Here is a 21,734-nt window from a genome sequence, read left to right as displayed (position 1 = left end):
ATTAACTGTGACAAATTCATTTTTGACAAGATCACATTTTGACACTTGTATTAATGCATTTGAATGAATGATACCTCCAGCTGCTGGTTTAGCCTGACCTGTGTGGTTATTTCTTTCCCAGAGAGCAGTCTGCAGTGGCAGTGGTCGGTACGAGGCAACAGGCTGGAGCTGGGTCCTCTGACCCTCTCTCATGCTGGAACCTACACCTGTGTGGCCAAGAACAGGGAGGGACAGACTCAGAAGGACTTTGCTCTCACAGTACAAGGTAGGCAACAGACTCTCCCACAACAGTGGCAGTCGGTGACGTTTAAGATGAGGGAGGATGATTTTTTGTATTTTTATAAGCATGGCTTTATTTCTATTACAGCATATTGGATGACTGTCATTCATATTACATTCACCCAGTTCAATGTAACATCAATAGATTTAGGCTACTACATGATACTCAAAGTTTCCCTATAGCCATCATGAGTTTGCTACAACATAGCCTATGAATGAAAGTTTACAACGTAGGTGCACACAGGTCAAAAGAAAGATTTGAGGAAACAGTGACAGATTGACAGACAGTAACACATCCAATATCGCCTTGCACACGCTTGCCTGCATCTAGCTGATCTAGGATGTAATCATTAGTCCAACAGTTGCAAACTAGAGTTCCTGTTGGACAAATTCAGGTATGTTTATCCATGTTTAATTTGCTTCCGTTTGAATACACTCCTGATCACAAGCAAACAGTTCATTTTCATAGCCAGATACAAAACAACTCGTTGTATTCCTTCTCGCATCTACGCTCTCTCCTCCTCTCACCTTTTCCCTTCGCTTGTGGACATCAATGCACACCACATCAGCTGTCTATGACCAGGCGATTAAACCTTTTCAAGCCAAACCTTCATATCATAACTGCTACACAGCCTACATTGTTGTCAACATGTTAGCAAAAGTAACATCATAGTCAGCATAGCTAATAGAACTAACTCGTTAGTAAACTTACTATAATCATGTAGTACAATCAGTAAGCAGTTACGCCGGTGGGCCCCAGTGGAAATAAATTAGTAAAGGAGTTCCAGTGTTGGATAGACATAGCCAGCTAGCTAACATAGCATGCCACTCTATTTGAGCCGGGTGTTTGAGTAGGTTAAACTAGCTAGCTGCTAAGTAAATTAAAGTGAAAGTGACATTTTTGGGGGGAAATATAGCTAGCTCTCTTTCTCTCTCTCTCTCTCTCTCTCTCTCTCTCTCTCTCTCTCTCTCGCTCCTCCATTTAAAAAAAAAAATTAATTTGTTCAAAACTGTTCAACTATTGTCTTTCTCTCTTTGAGTCAACTACTCACCACATTTTATGCACTGCAGTGCTAGCTAGCTGTAGCTAATGCTTTCAGTACTATATTCATTCTCTGATCCTTGATTGGGTGGACAACATGTCAGTTCATGCTGCAAGAGCTCTGATAGGTTGGAGGATGTCCTCAGGATGTTGTCATAATTACTGTGTAAGTCTATGGAAGTGGGTGAGAACCATGATCCTCTTAGGTTTTGTATTGAAGTCAATGTACCCAGAGGAGGACGGAAGCTAGCTGTCCTCTGGCTACACCATGGTGCTACCCTACAGAGTGCTGTTAAAGCTATATTGCAAGACTTTGTGGTTTAATAAATTATTTGGTGACATGAGAATATTTTTAGTGTAGTTTTATCTAAAAAGGATAACTTTTTAAATGTTTTACCCCCATTGTCCCTACACATTGTAAATTAGATTACACCCAAGAGAATCACATTTTGTGAAGAGAATCAAATACCTTTTGCATGTCAGTGTTGTGAGTCATAGTGCTGATCTTTTGTTTCAGTGTCGCCCACAATCCTGGACTCTGGCCATCCATCTGACCTGAGTGCCCCAGTGGGCGATGAGCTGACTCTGGAGTGCAAAGTGACAGGGACACCCACACCCCACCTCAGCTGGCTGAAGAATGGAGTGACTCTGGAGGGCTCAGACACCCAAGAGATAGAGTGAGTCCCTCTCACTTACAATTGCCAGCCTAAGTACCGTTGAAGTCGGAAGTTTACATACACCGTAGCAAAATACATTTAAACTCAGTTTTTCACAGTTCCTGACATTTAATCCTAGTAAAAATTCTCTGTCTTAGGTCAGTTAGGATGACCACTTTATTTTAAGAATGTGAAATGTCAGAAAAATAGTAGAGAGAATTATTTATTTCAGCTTTTATTTCTTTCATCACATTCACAGTGGGTCAGAAGTTTACATACACTCAATTAGTATTTGGTAGCATTGCCTTTAAATTGTTTAACTTGAGTCAAAGGTTTCGGGTAGCCTTCCACAAGCTTCCCACAATAAGTTGGGTAAATTTTGGCCATTTCTCCTGACAGAGCTGGTATAACTGAGTCAGGTTTGTAGGCCTCCTTGCTCGCACACGCTTTTTCAGTACTGCCCACAAATTTTCTATGGGATTGAGGTCAGGGCTTTGTGATGGCCACTCCAATACCTTGACTTTGTTGTCCTTAAGCCATTTTGCCACAACTTTGGAAGTATGCTTGGGGTCATTGTCCATTTGGAAGACCCATTTGCGACCAAGCTTTAACTTCCTGACTGATGTCTTGAGATGTTGCTTCAAATTATCCACATATTTTTACTTCCTCATGATGCCATCTATTTTGTGAAGTGCACTAGTCCCTAATGCAGCAAAGCACCCTCACAACATGATGCTGCCACCCCCGAGCTTCACGGTTGGATGGTGTTCTTCGGCTTGCAAGTGTCCCCCTTTTTCCTCCAAACATAACGATGGTCATTATGGCCAAAACGTTCTATTTTTGTTTCATCAGACCAGAGGACATTTCTCCAAAAAATACGATCTTTGTCCCCATGTGCAGTTGCAAACCATAGTCTGGCTTGTCTATGGTGGTTTTGGAGCAGTGACTTCTTCCTTGCTGAGCGGCCTTTCAGGTTATGTCAATATAGGACTCGTGTTACTGTGGATATAGATACTTTTGTACCTGTTTCCTCCAGCATCTTCCCAAGGTCCTTTGCTGTTGTTCTGGGATTGATTTGCACTTTTCACACCAAAGGACGTTCATCTCTAGGAGACAGAATGTGTCTCCTTCCTGAGCGGTATGACGGCTGCGTGGTCCCATGGTGTTTATACGTGCATACTATTTTTTGTACAGATGAACGTGGTACCTTCAGCCATTTGGAAATTGCTCCCACAGATGAACCAGACTTGTGGAGGTCTACAAATTCTTTTCTGAGGTCTTGGCTGATTTCTTTTGATGTTCCCATAATGTCAAGGAAAGAGGCACTGAGTTTGAAGGTAGGCCTTGAAATACATCCACAGGTACACCTCCAACTGACTCATATTATGTCAATTAGCCTATCAGAAGCTTCTAAAGCCATGACATCATTTTCTGGAATTTTCCAAGCTGTTTAAAGGCACAGTCAACTTAGTGTATGTAAACTTCTGACCCACTGTAATTGTGATAGAGTGAATTAGAAGTGAAATAATCTGTCTGTAAACAATTGTTGGAAAAATGACTTATGTCATGCACAAAGTAGATGTCCTAACCGACTTGCCGAAACTATGGTTTGTTTACAAGACATTTGTGGAGTGGTTGAAAAACTAGTTTTAATGACTCAGTGTATGTAAACTTCCGACTTCAACTGTATGTGTATCAGTGTTATTCTCTTAACATGGTTCGACATACAGGGCTGCCTGCTGGCCCGGGGAGGTTTTGGAAACGCTCAGTCGAGCATCCCCATCAGTGGCCCGCTTGGGCCAGTGAAGGAAATATTGTAATAGGGCTATTTTTAAACTAGGCTATATAACTGATTAAAGACAAACAAGCAGATGAAATCCCTTAGCTGTCTGTTCCTTATGTCAATTATTTATCACCAGTGGTGATTCTATCATGTAAATCTTGGTGGTGCAAGCTCCAACAAAGTATTTTAGATGCATGCCTGCAAGCCACTACACAACACAACACAACACTAAACAATACATTAATTGCACTATTACAGTGACAAATGGTGCCCACAAACTGTTAGGGCCTACTTAAAGCTGTCCCAACAGCAGTCCCAACACCTACACTTGGCTATCAGCGGTGCCTTGTCTGGCAGCGAAACAGTTAATTCAGTATAATTTACTGCCTTTAAAAAAACATACAGTACCAGTCCAAAGTTTGGACACACCTACTCATTCAACGGTTTTCTTTATTTTTACTATTTTCCACATTGTAGAATAATAGTAAAATCATCAAAACTATGAAATAACACATGGAATCATATAGTAACCAAAAAAGTATTAAACAAATCAAAATATATTTTAGATTCTTCAAAGTAGCCACCCTTTGCCTTGATGACAGCCTTGCACACTCTTGGCATTCTCTCAACCAGCTTCACCTGGAATGCTTTTCCAACAGTCTTGAAGGAGTTACCACATATGCTAAGCACTTGTTGGCCGCTTTTCCTTCACTCTGCCGTCCAACGCATCCCAAACCATCTCAATTGGGTTGAGGTTGGGTGATTGTGTAGGCCAGGTCATCTGATGCAGCAATCCATCACTCTACTTCTTGGTCAAATAGCCCTTACACAGCCTGGAGGTGTGATGGGTCATTGTCCTGTTGAAAAACAAATGATAGTCCCACTAAGCGCAAACCAGATGGGATGGCGTATCGCTGCAGAATGCTGTGGTAGCCATGCTGGTTAAGTGTGCCCTGAATTCTAAATAAATCACACAGAGTCACCAGCAAAGCACCCCCACACCATCACACCTTCTCCTCCATGTTTCACTGTGGGAACCACACGTGCGGAGATCATCCGTCTCACAATCATCCATCTCACAGTGGTTGGAACAATAAATCTCATTCCACTGGTGTAATGTCCATTGCTGTGGTTTCTTGGCCCAAGCAAGTCTCTTCTTCATAATGGTGTTCTTTAGTAGTGGTTTCTTTGCAGCAATTTGACCACGAAGGCCTGGTTGAGATGTGTCTGTTACTTGAACTCTGTGAAGCATTTATTTGGGCTGCAGTTTCTGAGGCTGGTAACTCTAAGGAATTTATCCTCTGCAGCAGAGGTATCTCTTCCTTTCCTGTGGTGGTCCTAATGAGAGCCAGTTTCATCATAGCACTTGATGGTTTTTGCGACTGTACTTGAAGAAAAGTTCAAAGTTCTTGAAATTGTTTGGATTGACTGACCTGCATATCTTAAAGTAATGATGGACTGTCGTTTCTCTTTGCTTATTTGAGCAGTTCTTGCCATAATATTTGGTCTTTTACCTTCTGTATACCAACCCTACCTTGTCACAACAGCAACTGATTGGCTTTACCTTGTCAACTCGGGGATTTGATCTAGCAACCTTTTGGTTACTGGCCCAACACTCAAACCACTAGGCTACCTGCTGCCCCATGAAGCTGGCTGAGAGAATGCCAAGAGTGTGCAAAGCTGTCATCAAGGCGAAGGGTGGCTACTTTGAAGAATCTCAAATATATATATTTGGATTTGTTTAACACTTTTTAGGTTACTACATGATTCCATATGTGTTATTTAATAGTTTTTGATGTATAAACCCTGGAATGAGTAGGTGTGTCCAGACTTTTGACTGATACTGTAGAAGATATGGCTGACTTGCTTAAACAAATGTGGTTTCTACTGACAATTGAGATGTACAAACGATGGCATAAGAGGACGACGAGCGGATAAAAGGCAATCCGTAATTTCGATTAAGATATTAATGACCGAGCTAGGATGGACTTAGTCAAATTTAACTATTTGTTCAGCACTTTTGAAATGTACAGCGACATAATTCAGAAAATGGGCCTTTCTGAATTATTCTCTCTGTACACTAAGTTAGAACCATAGGATAAATAAAGGATAAATAAAGGGGGCATATAAGCAGACAATGAAAGCTCTTACAATATTCGATGATGCCCTTTCTCTAAAACAGTTTATAGGCTAAATGTGCACCACCAAATCAGAACAGTAGGCTACGTTATGAGGGGGAAAGGGACCAAATTATTAGGCACATGGGCTACTAACAGCTTACGACACAACATACACTTAGTATTACTTTCTTAGCTACAGTATACATATCTCCCTGGCATATTACATCCTTTACGCAGCAGCATAAAATATATTTTTGGATTCACCTTGTTGTGCTGTGCTTCCTTGAACAGGAAGGTGGCGCGGTGGTCCTTCGTTGGCAAATTTTGTCATCAAACGTTGTCATCAAAGTCTTGCATTCTCTGGATTTATGGTGCTTTCAAGATAACTTGGAACTCGGCAAAAACAAGGTTGAATCATGATGTCAGTGATCTTCAAGTCAGAGCTCTAGAAAAAGGCCAGAGTTCCTGACTTGGTATTCCGAGTTGGATGACCGTACAAAACATATTTTCCCAGTCGGAGCTTGTTTTTTTCCCTGAGTTCCTAGTTGTCTTGAACTCACTGAAGTCTGAGATTTCCCAGTTCTGAGTTTCAAGTTGTTTTGAATGCGGCAGAAGTCATGTGGCCAAAGTTGAATGTTTATCCTTTTAAGCTTGGAAAAGAGACCCTTAAACCCAGACTTGGACCACACACCCTCTCCACTGAATAGCAGGCTAGTGATTGCTTTGCAACGCTTGCAGTTAGCCACTGATTCCTTCCAAACCACTCATTATTTCCAACATGTCGTGTAATGTTTATGTCCAATGGCCAATGAGCACCGATACGTTTTATCTGTCATTTCTCTTCATAATTTCTCTTCATATGATAAGGATTGAAAAGGATTTGCCAGTACATTGTAGACTTGATTCATGATGACTGCCAGCTTGCTAGCTAAGAAAGTATGATGAAAGTATGATGTTGACATGATCAGTCCAATCAAAGCTACGGTAGATATAATGTGATTTGACGTTATTTTATCTGTGGCCTTGAGCCTTCTTGGGTGGGCATTTATAATGTAACTCTATGTCAGCACCCAAGGGGCTTGAATATTCGAGCTCTCCCAGTAGATTTTGCAGTGACGTAGTATACGCATGAGTGACAGAACACTAAGCCAATCACAGCGCAACTAGAGAACATTACCAACCTCTACGCTCTGTATTTTCCGTTGGCTGCCCCACCTCCACAGAAAGCACTGAGCTAGGCTGAAACACCTGCATCTTGGAGCTGCCTTACACAAGGAAGCATAAAAGAGACCATGTTTGAATGCAGCTTTATTAACTGAATTATTATTATTATTTTTTACATTGTTTGAAAACTGATATGTGACACATATTAATTTAAAATCATATGCAAAACAGGCACACAAAAAAAGAAAGCTAAACAGGTGGGGCTCAAAAGAGTTGGGGTTAGGTCGGGTCGCCACTGCTTATCACATTCGCGGTGCACACATAGCATTGATAATCTGTCGGGCAGACAGCAAATAGCCTGGAAAACAGCTTGTTGTTGCATGGAGCAGCTCACCGAAGACCAACAGCTGTAGGGGTAGGTAAGATGTTATGATATCTACCAGTAAATGATAAGGCAAGAATGCAAACCAGGTATTTAAAAAGTTCAAAGTCTTGGTTGAATATTTGCGATGTGCAATTCAGTCATAATGGACTAGCCTACCTTGAAATTCAGATATTTCCTCTAGGCTATTTGGTCCTTGAAAAGTCAAGGAAGTTATGGTAGCCGATTTAGAGGTTCTACTGCTCCAATATAATTATTCCGTGATTTCATTTCTGATCAGTTTTCATGAGAGATGTAGCCACGTTCGTTTGTTTCCCACTGTTTAAATTAAAGGGTGTTGTGAAGATATTATGAGCAAGACAACATTGAATGTTGGCTTGAACTTTGTTTTCCATACAAAGCGTTTCATTTCAAATGGAAACCGATTTTTGGTCGCCTTCTAGTTTTTAAAAGTTCTTCAGGATTGGTGGGTCCCCTGCGGGACGGTTGAGCTAACGTAGGCTAATGCGATTAGCATGAGGTTATAAGTAACAAGAACATTTCCCAGGACATAGACATATCTGATATTGGCAGAAAGCTTCACTTCTTGTTCATCTAACTACACTGTACAATTTACAGTAACTATTACAGTGAAAGAATACCATGCTATTGTTTGAGGAGAGTGCACAGTTTTGAACATGAAAAAATATTAATAAACAAATTAGGCACATTTGGGCAGTCTTGATACTAACTTTTGGACAGAAATACAATGGTTCATTGGATCAGTCTGAAATGTTGCACATACACTGCTGCCATCTAGTGGCCAAAATGATACAAATGGTTAAAAAAAAAAAGTTTTTTTTCTTTGTATTATCTTTTACCAGATCTAATATGTTCTATTCTCCTACATTCCTTTCACATTTTTACAAACGTCAAAGTGTTTCCTTTCAAATGGTACCAAGAATATGCATATCCTTGCTTCAGGGTCTGAGCTACAGGCAGTTAGATTTGGGTATGTCATTTTGGACAAAAATTTAAAAAAAGGACGGATCCTTAAGAGTTAAACATGATACAGTAACCCCTCAATAACTCTTCAGCATCTCAAATGGCGAGACTGACTACTGACCACATGGACAGACTTAATTAGTGAGTTTGTGTCAGGAGCAAGATGTCTATTTAGTCAGGCAATGCCCACATTATTCTGACATATTTTAGAATGTAAAAATGCATTATGCTTAGTGGTAATGCATACTTTTTTGCTATAGGCTATTACAACAGTGAATATAAAATGTTGGTTCTTGAAAATTACAATTAAGTGATCAAAAAACGAATTGAAAGACCTTGAATTTGACTTGCCAATGACTGTATGAACCTTGTATTGGCTACTTGTTGATATGGCTGTTGATATTGATATGATGTTGATATGGCTGTAGGTATCCTAGTGGTTCGCGCATTGGGCCAGTAAACGAAAGGTTGCAGATCGTATACCCAAGGCGACAAAGTGAAAAATCTGTCGATGTGACCTTGAGCAGGGTTAATCATTCTAATTTGTTTCAGGGGCTCTGTACTACTATGGCTAACCCTGTAAAACAACACATTTCACTGCACCTATGTGGTTTATGTGACAACAAAATGGTTTATATATTTTTTCTTTCTTGGAGGGGCCAGTAGCCTTCAGTTGGCGCTGGACCTGTGTGACACTGGCAAATTTACCTGAATGTCCATCCCTGCTTCGTAATCACTGATGTGTGTGTGTCCTGTGTATCAGCATATCCCCTGATGGGAGCACTCTAACCCTGCTAAGGCTGAGGCCTGAGGACTCTGGGACTTACACCTGTCTAGCTGTCAGCCCTGCTGGCCAGGAGAGCAAGATCTTCACCCTCCTTGTACTAGGTCAGTTGTCTTTTGTCTACCTGTTAAAGAAAATATTTCCTAACTAAGTTAGTACTGAGCTTCCTAGAAACAATCTGGATTGTTGGTAATAATGATTGTGTAATTCCGCACAGTGCCCCCCTCTATCTTGGGCGAGACCAGTGCCCCCAGAGAGGTGCAGACCACCCAGGACAGTGTGGTGACCCTGGAGTGCCAGGCAGCGGGTAACCCTCCACCTCAGATCAGCTGGCTCAGGAATGGACGCCCCCTGCTCCTCTCTCCACGTATCCGCCTCCTCTCTGCAGACACTGTACTCAGGTAAGCTTCTTTACATGGCAAATGTCTAGTTTGGTTGCTTTCTCACAAAACTGCCTTAATGAAGGTATAAACAGGATATTGTTTTAGTAAGTATGCCTGAGTTTCAGGTGAGGTGAAAGTGAATGTGTATGCCCTCTGTGTGTGCAGGATCTCTCCAGTGCAGCTGTCAGACTCTGGGGTCTATACGTGTGTGGCACGCAGTCGTGCTGGCCTCGCTGAGCTTAACTTTGATGTACAGGTCCAAGGTACTAACTTATACACCCCACCTCCTTTTGATGAATACACCACTGAGCTGTAAGTGCTATACCTGTAAACGGATGTCTGTCTGCCTGCCTGCCTGTCTGTCTCTGTCTCAGTTCCTCCGGGTGTGGACCGTGTAGAGCCTATAAAGCCGGTCACAGTGGTGCGGGGGTCCCTGGTGACGCTGACCTGTGAGGCGCAGGGTGTCCCCCCTCCCTCCTTGAAATGGCTAAAGGACGGACAGCCTCTGTCCCTGCATCGCAACCTGCTGCTTGATGGCCAGGAGACGCGGCTGCAGCTGCCTGACGTGGGGCTCTCTGACAGAGGCCTCTACAGCTGTGTGGCCAGCAACCAGGCTGGCAGCAGCACCAAGAGCTTCAACCTTACTGTGTTGGGTGAGCAGGCAGAACAAACATTCTCCATTCACCAAAACAGCACCTACGCACAGATGAAAAGTTGAAGCTCCACCGAAGCAATAGGAATGGGATGTCATGTTAATATTTGTTGTTTAACAATGGTGTCATTTTCTATTCTTGTACAGAGCCTCCAAAGATCTCCATCAGCTCTCCAGAGGAGTTGATGGTGGCCGTGAACACTGCTCTGGAGCTGGAGTGTACTGCAGAGGGCGTCCCCTCTCCTACCCTCAGCTGGCTCAAGGATGGGCGCCCTCTACAGGGAGATAGTGAGATAGTAGAGGAGGACGGGCACTTCCTCAGGATTACCAAAGTGCAAGTAAGTCACAAACGTAATGACACAGCATTTAGTTGACATTCAGACCTCACTGCTATATAATGGTAAACACCAGATCATCAGATATCTCTGTTGTTAGGTGGAGGATGCAGGTCTATACACCTGTCTGGCTAGCAGCCCAGCAGGCGAGGATGGAAGTAACCACTGGGTCCGTGTTCAAGGTGATATATGTGTTTCCTAGCTGTATATTGTCAATCCTGCCAATAGATAGCAAAGTACTTATAAATCAAATCCTGATCCTAATCATCAACGCTTGTTTCCCTGCTCCAGTTCCCCCAACTCTTCTTGGTTCTGATGATGTCAGAACGTTGTCAGTCCCAGCCAAAGGACACCTGACTCTGGAGTGCCAGGCTGACAGTGACCCTCCACCTGACATAGAGTGGTACAAGGACGACGTGAAATTACAGGTCAGACTGGACGTCATGGAAACAGAGGGTGGCAGGAATCACATAATATAGTACATAACGTTATTGACTCTCTCTTTTTCTGTCTCCCTCTTTCTCTCCTGGTCCCAGCTGGGGGGTCGTATCCAGAGGCTGGCCGGGGGTCAGTACCTGGAGATCCAGGACGTCAGGCCTCAGGACAGTGGCCAGTACAGCTGTGTGGTCACCAACATGGCTGGAAGCACCAACCTCTTCTTCACTGTGGAGATCCTCAGTGAGTTGATAACATGATGAGTTAAGAAGAAGATTGAGATCATGCGTTCAGTGATATGGAATAGATCTGCAGAATAAACCTCAATCAATTATAATGTGTATTTTCATGTCTCTTTCCCCCCAGTGCCACCAGTCATCAGAGAGAGCAGCTCTGTGGTCACTGCACATATCAGTCAGGATGCAGTCTTGCCCTGTGAAGTAGAGGGGGAGGCATCACCTACAATCCTGTGGAGGAAAGATGGCATCCCTATTGGTCCTGACAACAACAAGTAAGGGCTTCCTGCTTTTTGTTCCACTGACTTAGCTGATAGAGGTTATTGGGATACTGTCTTTACACATAAAGCAGAATGTGTCATCTTCTGTATGACTATAGATGTGTAGATTGTCAGGGGAGCTGACTGATTGTGTGTGTCCTGTGTTCCAGGTACACCACGCTGTCTAAAGGCTCTCTGCGTGTAATGGCTGTTCAGCTGAGTGATGCTGGACGCTACTACTGCACCGTGTCCAATCAGGCCGGATCAGATCACCATGGGATGGACTTACGCGTGTTTGGTAAATAAATACAACTCAAAGAAAAACAGAATCACACCATAATACAGTAGATTTACCTTTTTACATTAACATTTTGGATCAGATACTCTTATCCAGGTTTTCAGCCACAGCATTACAGTCAGCACCTTACAGTCAGATTGGTTTGTATGCCATACATATGTATTTTTTTATGACTTGGGTCCCTGTAGTTGGTCCCTCGATCAACCCTGGTCCCTTCAACGTGACGGTGACCACAGGGGTGAGAGCCGTGCTGAGCTGTGAGGCCACAGGTATACCTGCACCTAAAGTCACCTGGAAGAGGAATGGGACTCCCATAGACTTCAACCAGCAGCCTGGCACATACAGGTACGTGAAGCAGAATGGCCTGTCCTCCTGTGAATTATAACACAATGGACATACATACAAAGGATTCATTTTGAATTATTGTGTGTGACTGTTTTGTTTCAAGGTTACTCTCCTCTGGATCTCTAGTCATTTCCTCTCCATCCAATCAAGATGAGGGATACTTTGAATGCACAGCAGCCAATGAGGTTGGAGAGGAGCGCAGTGTCATTGAGGTTATCCTACAAGGTATTGTTGCTTTTAGGTCCTAATCCAACATTGGTGGAGAGCCATTTCATTTAAGATAAAGACAGACCGAGATTTATTCTCTCTTTCCCTTTAGTCCCCCCCACCATTGAAGATAACATCACAACAGTCATTGCTATCAAAATGGCCCCTGTGGTGCTGCCATGCCATGCCCAGGGCCGCCCAGAGCCCAGTGTCAGCTGGACCAAGAGTGGAGCCAAGCTGGGCTCCCGAGGGGGGAGTTATCGGGTCCTGCCCACAGGTAGGTCCAACTGCTGCTCAGAGTGTAACATGGTGCTATGGCCATCAGTGATTCTGTCATGTTAGTACTTTGATTTTCATTGTTGTGGTACTGTATTGTTTGGATCCAGGGGTGCTGGAGATTACAGCTGCTACCCCCAGTCATGCAGGGAGGTACACCTGCTCTGCCCGGAACCCTGCAGGGGTGGCCCACAAACACATCACTCTCACAGTGCAAGGTGTGTCCTCGGGTGGATTGTTGTTAAGGTTATACAGTAATGGTTCATGTTTTTGCTTTGTAATGCTCTGTCTTAATTTTACCATTTAACAATGGTTAGTCTGTATGTGATAAACCACGTCAATGGATTTGCCCTCTCCCACTCAGAGCCCCCTGAGATCAGGCCCATGCCAGAGGAAGTCCAAGTAGTGTTGCATCATGGGACGGTTCTGCCCTGCGAGGTGAAAGGTTTCCCTCGACCCTCCATCACCTGGCAACGAGAGGGTGTTCCCATATTAACTGGTGAGAATGTCCTCTTTTAAACACTTGATCAGAAATCAAGCCATTATATAACACAATGGTCAGTTATACTCTGCTGCTTCTGAATAGTGATGTCTTCTTTCTATGGCTCTACAGGTCACAGACTGGCTCTCCTCTCAAATGGAGCTCTGAAGTTCTCTCAGGTCACACTGGGTGATGCGGGCACTTACCAGTGCCTGGCACAGAATGAAGCTGGCACAGCAATGGGAAGGACACGGCTCATGCTGCAAGGTAACACACTACACCTCTACAGAGCATAGACATTTTGTTCGAAAAGTATGGAGGCACTTGTTGATAATTAGTTGAATGCTTGTGGGCCCCAGAGAAATGTAAATAATGCATATCTCAGTAGTGAAATGTTCGACTATGTGTGATGGTGTTGCTCCAGTTCCCCCAGTACTGAGTGTTCCTCGTGTGGAGTACACGGCCGTGCTGGGCCAGCCAGTGAGCCTGGAGTGTGTGGCAGATGGGCAACCCCAGCCGGAGGTGTCCTGGCACAGGGAACGCAGGCCCGTCACAGAGGGGGCACACATACAGCTCTTTGCCAACGGCACCCTGAGGATCGCGGCCTCACAGCGTAGTGATGCTGGCCTGTACACCTGCTCTGCAAAAAACCTTGTTGGCAGGGCCAGCCATGACATGAGGCTTGTCATAATGAGTGAGTGGATAGGAACTGAGGGCATGATACAGATTTAACTGTAATTTAACCTGAAATTAGGTATAACAGTGTCTCATAGAATGGCGTAACTGATTTGCCAGTAATAAACAGAGTCTTTCTCTCTCTTCTAGTTCCGCCTATGATTCCTGCTGCTCAGCCAGAGCTGTCTGTCGTCCAGGGCTTCCAGGCCTTGTTGCCGTGTGCGGCTCAGGGTTCGCCAGAGCCCAGGGTGTCATGGGAGAAGGACGATAACACCGTGCCCAACCTGCCTGGCAAATTTACTGTTCTGCGATCAGGAGAGCTGATCATTGAGAGGGCAGAGGTCAGAGACATTTGTACTTTACAGTGTATAATCAAGGTGATTTAGGTGAAGATTCTGATTAACCTTTTGGCCCTTGTAGCCAGGTGATGGTGGTGTGTTCACCTGTGTGGCCACCAACACAGCAGGCACAGTGAGACAGGACACCCGCCTGTCCGTCAACATGAGGCCCGCCTTCAAGGAGTTACCTGGTGACGTGACCCTGAACAAAGGCCAAAGTCTCAGCTTGTCTTGCCATGGCCAGGGCACCCCTACCCCTGTCATCTCCTGGACCGCTAACAACAGCCCCTATCCAGGTACTCCACTGGCTCCGTATTCTGTTATGATTGATATGATGTAGTCATAGATATATAGTAATAATGATCTTGATTGCTGCAATAGTCTCTCTCTCTAGATCTATATCTATCTATCTCTCTATCACACTATCTCAGGTTCCAGTGTGGATGAGGCAGGCAGAAGCTCCTTGGTCATAGAGAATGTGACCATGAGTGATGCGGGAACCTATGTGTGCCTAGCAGAGAACAGTGTGGGCACCATTAGAGCACTCTCATTTGTCCGCATTAGAGGTGAGCACTTTGAAGACATGACCAGAGTTTAGACTGTTTATATTTGTATTAGTATTGTTCTATTTGTTGATAGGGGTACACACTGTATGTAAGGGATGTGTCATGTCTCCTTAGAACCTCCAGTTTTGAAGGGAGAGGCCCACATCTCTCAGACTGTGGCCCAGGGTGGCACAGCCATGCTGGACTGTCCTGTCCAGGGAAACCCCAGTCCTGTCCTCCGCTGGCTCCGTGACGGCAGACCCCTTCTCCGCTCCCTTCGCCTGCAACCCCTCCATAATGGCTCCCTGGCCATCTACAGCATCACGGTAACACACCACGTGTCCCATCTGTCTCCCTCAGAAATATTTTTTATCCAGTGTTCGTTGAATTGGAGAGTTCATATCTTGAGTTAAAAAATGTCTGTACAAACAAAAAGAGAGTAGGCTTACACAAGAAATGATGGACAATTTTGAAGTCAGCTTAAGAGTGAGAGGATGGACCACTGACTGCAGTCAATCTGCATTCCATCTGCAATCCTGGGTCATGGAACATTGTGTGACCTACAGTAACTGCAGTGTCCGAGTCTGTCCGTAATCAGATTGGCGTGAGTTCAGTCAGAGGCTAACAGTATTAGCTAGAGAGGGAAGGAGGGAGCTCAGATATGGATGTTCCCAGGCTCTCTCCCTGTTCTGCCGGCTGTAACGTTGTTAACTTTGTTACCTCTATAGTTGATGCTGTAATAGTACACCCTGCAGCTGACACTTTCTCAAAGACAAAAGGTTCTTCTCACAGAGAGCTCTGCGATACTCTGTTGTCATACTGAGTTATTGCAAACGAGCTAATGGAAAAACCTTAAACTTTCCTTTTTAGAAAATGTCAGCTTTTAATATGCATCAGCCTTTTTCAACAGAAAAAAAATGAAAACAGTCTGTGGAACACAATGTTTATTGTAGAGTTGACTGACGCACTCAAAGAAACTCAAACGGGACTTCTTTGGACGGCAAGACTTTATTCAGCAGCATTCAACAGTACACCATACTTCAGCATGTGGAAACGTATTTCTGACCAGTCAGTAAGCTAACACACCCTTTTAGAAACGTTGAAACAGGGCAGGACTTAAAAGACTCATCACTTGGTCGTCATACCAGACTGTTACTTCACTGAAGGATATAATGCTGACAGGTTATGATGATCAGTTTGGAAATCAAGATCACCTATTTTCTTTTATCTTAGACATACACAAAGTTGATACATCGGATTAAACAAAGATGTTTTAAGACATCATCAGCTTGATTTAGAAATGTCTTAGTTAATAATTGGCCAATTAATGCAGGTTATTGTTAGTATATGAATATGACAAGTACAGCTTCTAGTAGAAGCCTATATACACTGCTCAAAAAAATAAAGGGAACACTTAAACAACACAATGTAACTCCAAGTCAATCACACTTCTGTGAAATCAAACTGTCCACTTAGGAAGCAACACTGATTGACAATAAAGTTCACATTCTGTTGTGCAAATGGAATAGACAACAGGTGGAAATTATAGGAAATTAGCAAGACACCCCCAATAAAGGAGTGGTTCTGCAGGTGGGGACCACAGACAACTTCTCAGTTCCTATGCTTCCTGGCTGGTGTTTTGGTCACTTTTGAATGCTGGCAGGGCTTTCACTCTAGTGGTAGCATGAGACGGAGTCTACAACCCACACAAGTGGCTCAGGTACTGCAGCTCATCCAGGATGGCACATCAATGCGAGCTGTGGCAAGAAGGTTTGCTGTGTCTGTCAGCGTAGTGTCCAGCGCATGGAGGTGCTACCAGGAGACAGGCCAGTACATCAGGAGACGTGGAGGAGGCCGTAGGAGGGCAACAACCCAGCAGCAGGACCGCTACCGCCGCCTTTGTGCAAGGAGGAGCAGGAGAAGCACTGCCAAAGTCCTGCAAAATGACCTCCAACAGGCCACAAATGTGCATGTGTCTGCTCAAACGGTCAGAAACAGACTCCATGAGGGTGGTATGAGGGCCCGACATCCACAGGTGGGGGTTGTGCTTACAGCCCAACACCGTGCAGGACGTTTGGCATTTGCCAGATAACACCAAGATTGGCAAATTCGCCACTGGCGCCCTGTGCTCTTCACAGATGAAAGCAGGTTCACACTGAGCACGTGACAGACGTGACAGAGTCTGAAGACGCCGTGGAGAACGTTCTGCTGCCTGCTACATCCTCCAGCATGACCGGTTTGGCGGTGGGTCAGTCATGGTGTGGGGTGGCATTTCTTTGGGGGGCCGCACAGCCCTCCATGTGCTCGCCAGAGGTAGCCTGACTGCCATTAGGTACCGAGATGAGATCCTCAGACCCCTTGTGAGACCATATGCTGGTGCGGTTGGCCCTGGGTTCCTCCTAATGCAAGACAATGCTAGACCTCATGTGGCTGGAGTGTGTCAGCAGTTCCTGCAAGAGGAAGGCATTGATGCTATGGACTGGCCCGCCCGTTCTCCAGACCTGAATCCAATTGAGCACATCTGGGACATCATGTCTCGCTCCATCCACCAACGCCACGTTGCACCACAAACTGTCCAGGAGTTGGCGGATGCTTTAGTCCAGGTCTGGGAGGAGATCCCTCAGGAGACCATCCGCCACCTCATCAGGAGCATGCCCAGGCTTTGTAGGGAGGTCATACAGGCACATGGAGGCCACACACACTACTGAGCCTCATTTTGACTTGTTTTAAGGACATTACATCAAAGTTGGATCAGCCTATAGTGTGGTTTTCCACTTTAATTTTGAGTGTGACTCCAAATCCAGACTTCCATTGGATTTCCATTGATTATTTTTGTGTGATTTTGTTGTCAGCACATTCAACTATGTAAAGAAAAAAGTATTTAATAAGATTATTTCTTTCATTCAGATCTAGGATGTGTTGTTTAAGTGTTCCCTTTATTTTTTTGAGCAGTATACTTTTCACAATCTTCACACACACACTACACACTCACATTTAACTGAACCACTGGGGTAATTTCACTACATTCTATGATGTTATTTGGAAGAGTGAAAGGATGAGGGTCCCCACCAGCATATCAATCCTCATATTTCAGAGGAACAATAATAATGTGCTTGTGTTAAATGTGTTTATGCCATAACATGTCTATCTGTCGCCATCGGTGTCAGAGAGGAGATGCAGGGGAGTACCAGTGTGTGGCTGAGAGTGAGGCTGGAGTCGCAGAGAGAACCGTCTCTCTCAAAGTACAGAGTAAGTGATGTGTGGACCATGAACACAGTCACACCAACATCCATATACTGTTGTCAAAATATGAAATAGGAGTATTTTTAAAATTACACACAAGGGCACACAAGTAAATTAAACCTTCTGTCGCGCTCAACTCTGGTCAAGAAAAGCAATGGATTGTTTATTTCATTCTCTAAATGTATTCTCTCTCTCTCTCTCTCTCTCGCCACAGTTAAGGGAGGTTACTCTAATTGGGAGGAGTGGGGCCCATGCAGCACCACCTGTGGAGGAGGGGTTCAGGAGCGAATCAGGTTATGCAACAATCCAGAGCCAGTCAATGGGGGGCGATCATGTGATGGTCCCAGTATGGACTCCAGAAGATGTCAGACTGGACTCTGTCCAGGTACGGCTGATTGAACTGATCTCCTGTCACTCCAAACAGATGCGGCTGAATTTAACAATGGAAATATATTATGTAAATAAAAAGTTTAGTACTATATTCCCCTCTTTCTCTCTCCCCCCTCCATCTTTCTCTATGTTTGGTGACTGAAGGGGAGGCCCCTCGTAAGGCCAGGGGCAGCCTGATAGGGATGGTGAATGATAGGGAGTTTGGGGTGTCGTTCCTGGAGGTTAACATCACAGAGAACCTAGAGGAGGGAACCAGCACCCTGCAGGCCCACCTGGACAACATCCCCCCTAGTGTGGGTGAGTGTGGGAGAGGATTCTGTTAGAAATACCAATCAAGTCAGTAACAATCAAGTTGTGAAGACGTTGTGGATATATCCCTCAGTCACTGTCATTGAGCATGTCTGTACCCTGACCTATCATACTCTTCTTAGAGATATTTCCATATAAGCTGTGGTCTTACTACTGATGTTTTGCAGGTCCATTGCTGCGGGCGCTCGTGTCTGTGTTTGCTCCCATCTACTGGACCACAGTGCTGCAGACTGGAGCAGCCAGGAACGGCTACTCACTGACCCAGGGCCTGTTCAGACAGGAGTCCCAACTGGAGTTTGACACAGGTCAGTTAAGAACAGATACAGTTACATCCTGCAAAATAACCTGCATTGTTTTACTCTACTTTAAATGTAGTCCTACAACAGTGTTTGTCTCTACTGAACTGAATTTCCCCTTTAAATCTGTACAGGTGTAGGATCTTACATTTACATTTTAGTCATTTAGCAGACACTCTTATCCAGAGCGACTTACAGTAGTGAATGCATACATTTCATTCATTTTTTTTGTACTGGCCCCCCGTGGGAATCAAACCCACAATCCTCGCGTTGCAAACACCATGCTCTACCAACTGAGCCACAGTTGGATCACTCTGTTGTTGCAAGAAATGTTCTTAATAGCAGGAAATACAAACTTGTAGTATATTGCAAGGTTAAACAGGCTTCACAAGTTTATAATTTCCACTTTAACCCCCCCTAAGGTCGATGTCTGTGCCCCCCCTGGATATTGAATTAGCATAATAAAGAAATCCCCATAAAAATCAGTCAGTTTAAGATAGATATTGGATGCGTCTCAATCCACTGCGTCTGCCTATGTCACACTTCAGCATCTGTGGTGACAGAGCTAGAGCGGAGTCTGTCAGCCCATGGGACATCCCGAAGATCGGTCTTCTCACAAAATCGCCTGTAGCGTCGGTTTGGCCCGTCTATGGAAAGATGAGACTCTCACGAACATGATGGGGTTCCTAGTTTTGCACTACGACTCCCACAAGCGTCTTGGGACTCGTCTGAAGTCGGTACAGCCGATCTACCATCTTCTGTCTGTAGCGTCCAAACAGTTTGGGCTACACACTAACCCCTCTGTGGAAAGGTGAGACTCTCACGAACACGTACATGTCTGTTGTTTTGCACAGGACCCACAAGACTGAAGGTCCACAGTAGCAGTTGAAAAAATTTATGGTAGTATATATGGAGACTGTTTAGTGCCAAAAATAAGGGGTTAAATACATGTAAGAAAGAAATAACAAATGTTTCCTGATCTTATATCTCTGTTTCATGTAGTGAATCTGTTATTCAATGCATTTCTATGGCCAAATAGCAGTAAGGCCAAAAATAATGTTTCATCAAATTACATTTTTAAATATTTTTTTGATACTTCAAGGTGTCTTAAAATACCAAATCAAATAGCCAAATGATCCCTGGTATGACCATCTTAAAACAATTCCATATAGTTTAGTAGAACCCCCCCCCCCCCCCCAGCTTAGACAGGGCTTAGAAACTTGTCAGACTTAATTTGCCCTAACAAAAAAATATATCAACCCCTACACAAATGTCCATTTTAATTATCATCATCACAATAATTCAGATTTCCTCTTGCTGCAGGATTATTTTCCTGACATAAAGTGGTCAAATTAAGATCCTACATCTGTACGTTGTAAGAGAACCAGCAGAGGGCATATTTCTCCATGACTGCTGTTAATTACATTTACATCATTTAGCAGATGCTCTTATCCAGAGCGACTTACAGTAGTGAATGCGTTTCATTTGATGCATTTTTTTTATTTTTTGTACTGGCCCCCTGTGGGAATCAAGCCCACAACCCTGGCGTTGCACACACCATGCTGGCGTTGCAAACACCATGCTCTACCAACTGAGCCACAGGGAAGATAACTCTGGCACACCACTGGCCATCTTCAGTAGCCGAGGACACATTGTCAAGAAGATGCTCTACACTTACAGAGACAGAGAAAATTACCAAGACTCAAACTCTCCTTTTAGCTGATCATCGGGTTCCAGGGCGGTCTCTATGACCCGCTAACTAATCTGGTGCACCTGGGGAGGAGGGACTATGTATGATGTGGTGGCTGGGAGGTGGACCACTCCCAACCATAACCTGTGGATGGAGCTCAGCATCAAACCCAAGCCTTTCAACCTCTACTCTTTCAACAACAGCTACGCTGTTGAAGAGTTACAGGATGTCACCAAGTTACTACAGATATTAGCAGTTGGTTGCAACTGTTTGGGTTTCAGCTCCACAATGTTGTCCCTGGTTATCCCAAGCCAGAGGTGGAGAGCATGGAGCAAACCTACGCAATGATGAGGACTCAAACCAAGACACAAGACTGGGACCCTAGTAAGGTTCTGTTGGGTATCCAGTGTGAGTTGCAGAAACACCTGAAGAACTTCATCTCTCTGGACCGGCTGCCTATGAGTAAGGTGAGTAGTCAGCTGGGGGCGTGGCATGGCCAGAGGCCCAGCTTCTCTGCCATCTCCTCCATCTTTAGTAAGGGCGTCAAGTTTGCCATCAGAGATGATGTCGTCATCTCCAAAATCATTGGGGTTGCTAGCGAGGACAGCCTGCGTGTGGCTGCAGTTCTAACCACGCAGTCTACCTGTCAGGCCTGCACTTCATGGTGGGCATTCTGGATACTCACTACTTCATCAAGCCTGACCTGTTGGAGGGGGACCTGGGAGTGGTCGGCCACACCGGAGTGGGTCGCGTCCTGGACAACGGCGTCAACATGACCTTGTCCCAGATGACGACTGTGGTGGGAGCTTCGCTGACATCCAGATGCAGAACAGGACTTACTTCAACATCCTCTACGGTGTCACGGAGGAGGAGAAGGAACATGTGCTGGAGGAGGCCCTGCACAGGACCGTGGAGCAGGCCTGGGTCATACAGCACAGGAGGCTGGAGGAAGGAGAGAAGGGCTCCAGGCTCTGGATACAAAGGGAAAGGGGATGGTTTCCATGTGTTTGATGCCATTCCATTTACTCCGTTACAGCAGCTTCCACTGAACAATGTTGTGAATTGCACTCATTTCAGTTTATACAGTACATATCTGTGATCTGTGAAATTGTAGTGACAGCTACTGTCTTTTTTTGTGACTACAAG

The 21,734-nt window shown here is 44.5% G+C and overlaps 1 protein-coding gene across 2 annotated transcripts in view; it reads left to right on the top strand.

Annotated features, from left to right (window-relative positions):
- The window catches only part of hmcn2 (hemicentin 2), a 63,428-nt gene that overhangs the window by 32,646 nt on the left and 9,048 nt on the right, over positions 1-21,734 (top strand). For both annotated transcript variants that reach the window (XM_029717245.1, XM_029717244.1), the window contains exons 43-69: positions 122-265; positions 1,839-1,998; positions 9,174-9,298; positions 9,412-9,595; positions 9,743-9,840; positions 9,952-10,230; positions 10,377-10,567; positions 10,665-10,746; positions 10,856-10,992; positions 11,101-11,242; positions 11,366-11,510; positions 11,666-11,793; positions 11,982-12,138; positions 12,242-12,363; positions 12,458-12,622; positions 12,732-12,839; positions 12,986-13,120; positions 13,235-13,369; positions 13,527-13,796; positions 13,928-14,118; positions 14,198-14,411; positions 14,547-14,681; positions 14,796-14,986; positions 17,828-17,909; positions 18,118-18,288; positions 18,438-18,590; positions 18,770-18,907. In XM_029717245.1, the coding sequence (XP_029573105.1) occupies positions 122-265; positions 1,839-1,998; positions 9,174-9,298; positions 9,412-9,595; positions 9,743-9,840; positions 9,952-10,230; positions 10,377-10,567; positions 10,665-10,746; positions 10,856-10,992; positions 11,101-11,242; positions 11,366-11,510; positions 11,666-11,793; positions 11,982-12,138; positions 12,242-12,363; positions 12,458-12,622; positions 12,732-12,839; positions 12,986-13,120; positions 13,235-13,369; positions 13,527-13,796; positions 13,928-14,118; positions 14,198-14,411; positions 14,547-14,681; positions 14,796-14,986; positions 17,828-17,909; positions 18,118-18,288; positions 18,438-18,590; positions 18,770-18,907 (4,182 nt within the window). The remainder of the gene's footprint in view (positions 1-121; positions 266-1,838; positions 1,999-9,173; positions 9,299-9,411; positions 9,596-9,742; positions 9,841-9,951; positions 10,231-10,376; positions 10,568-10,664; positions 10,747-10,855; positions 10,993-11,100; positions 11,243-11,365; positions 11,511-11,665; positions 11,794-11,981; positions 12,139-12,241; positions 12,364-12,457; positions 12,623-12,731; positions 12,840-12,985; positions 13,121-13,234; positions 13,370-13,526; positions 13,797-13,927; positions 14,119-14,197; positions 14,412-14,546; positions 14,682-14,795; positions 14,987-17,827; positions 17,910-18,117; positions 18,289-18,437; positions 18,591-18,769; positions 18,908-21,734) is intronic.

Source organism: Salmo trutta, chromosome 27, assembly GCF_901001165.1.
Source record: "Salmo trutta chromosome 27, fSalTru1.1, whole genome shotgun sequence".
NCBI lineage: Eukaryota > Metazoa > Chordata > Actinopteri > Salmoniformes > Salmonidae > Salmo > Salmo trutta.
This window is presented reverse-complemented; position numbering and strand designations above follow the sequence as displayed.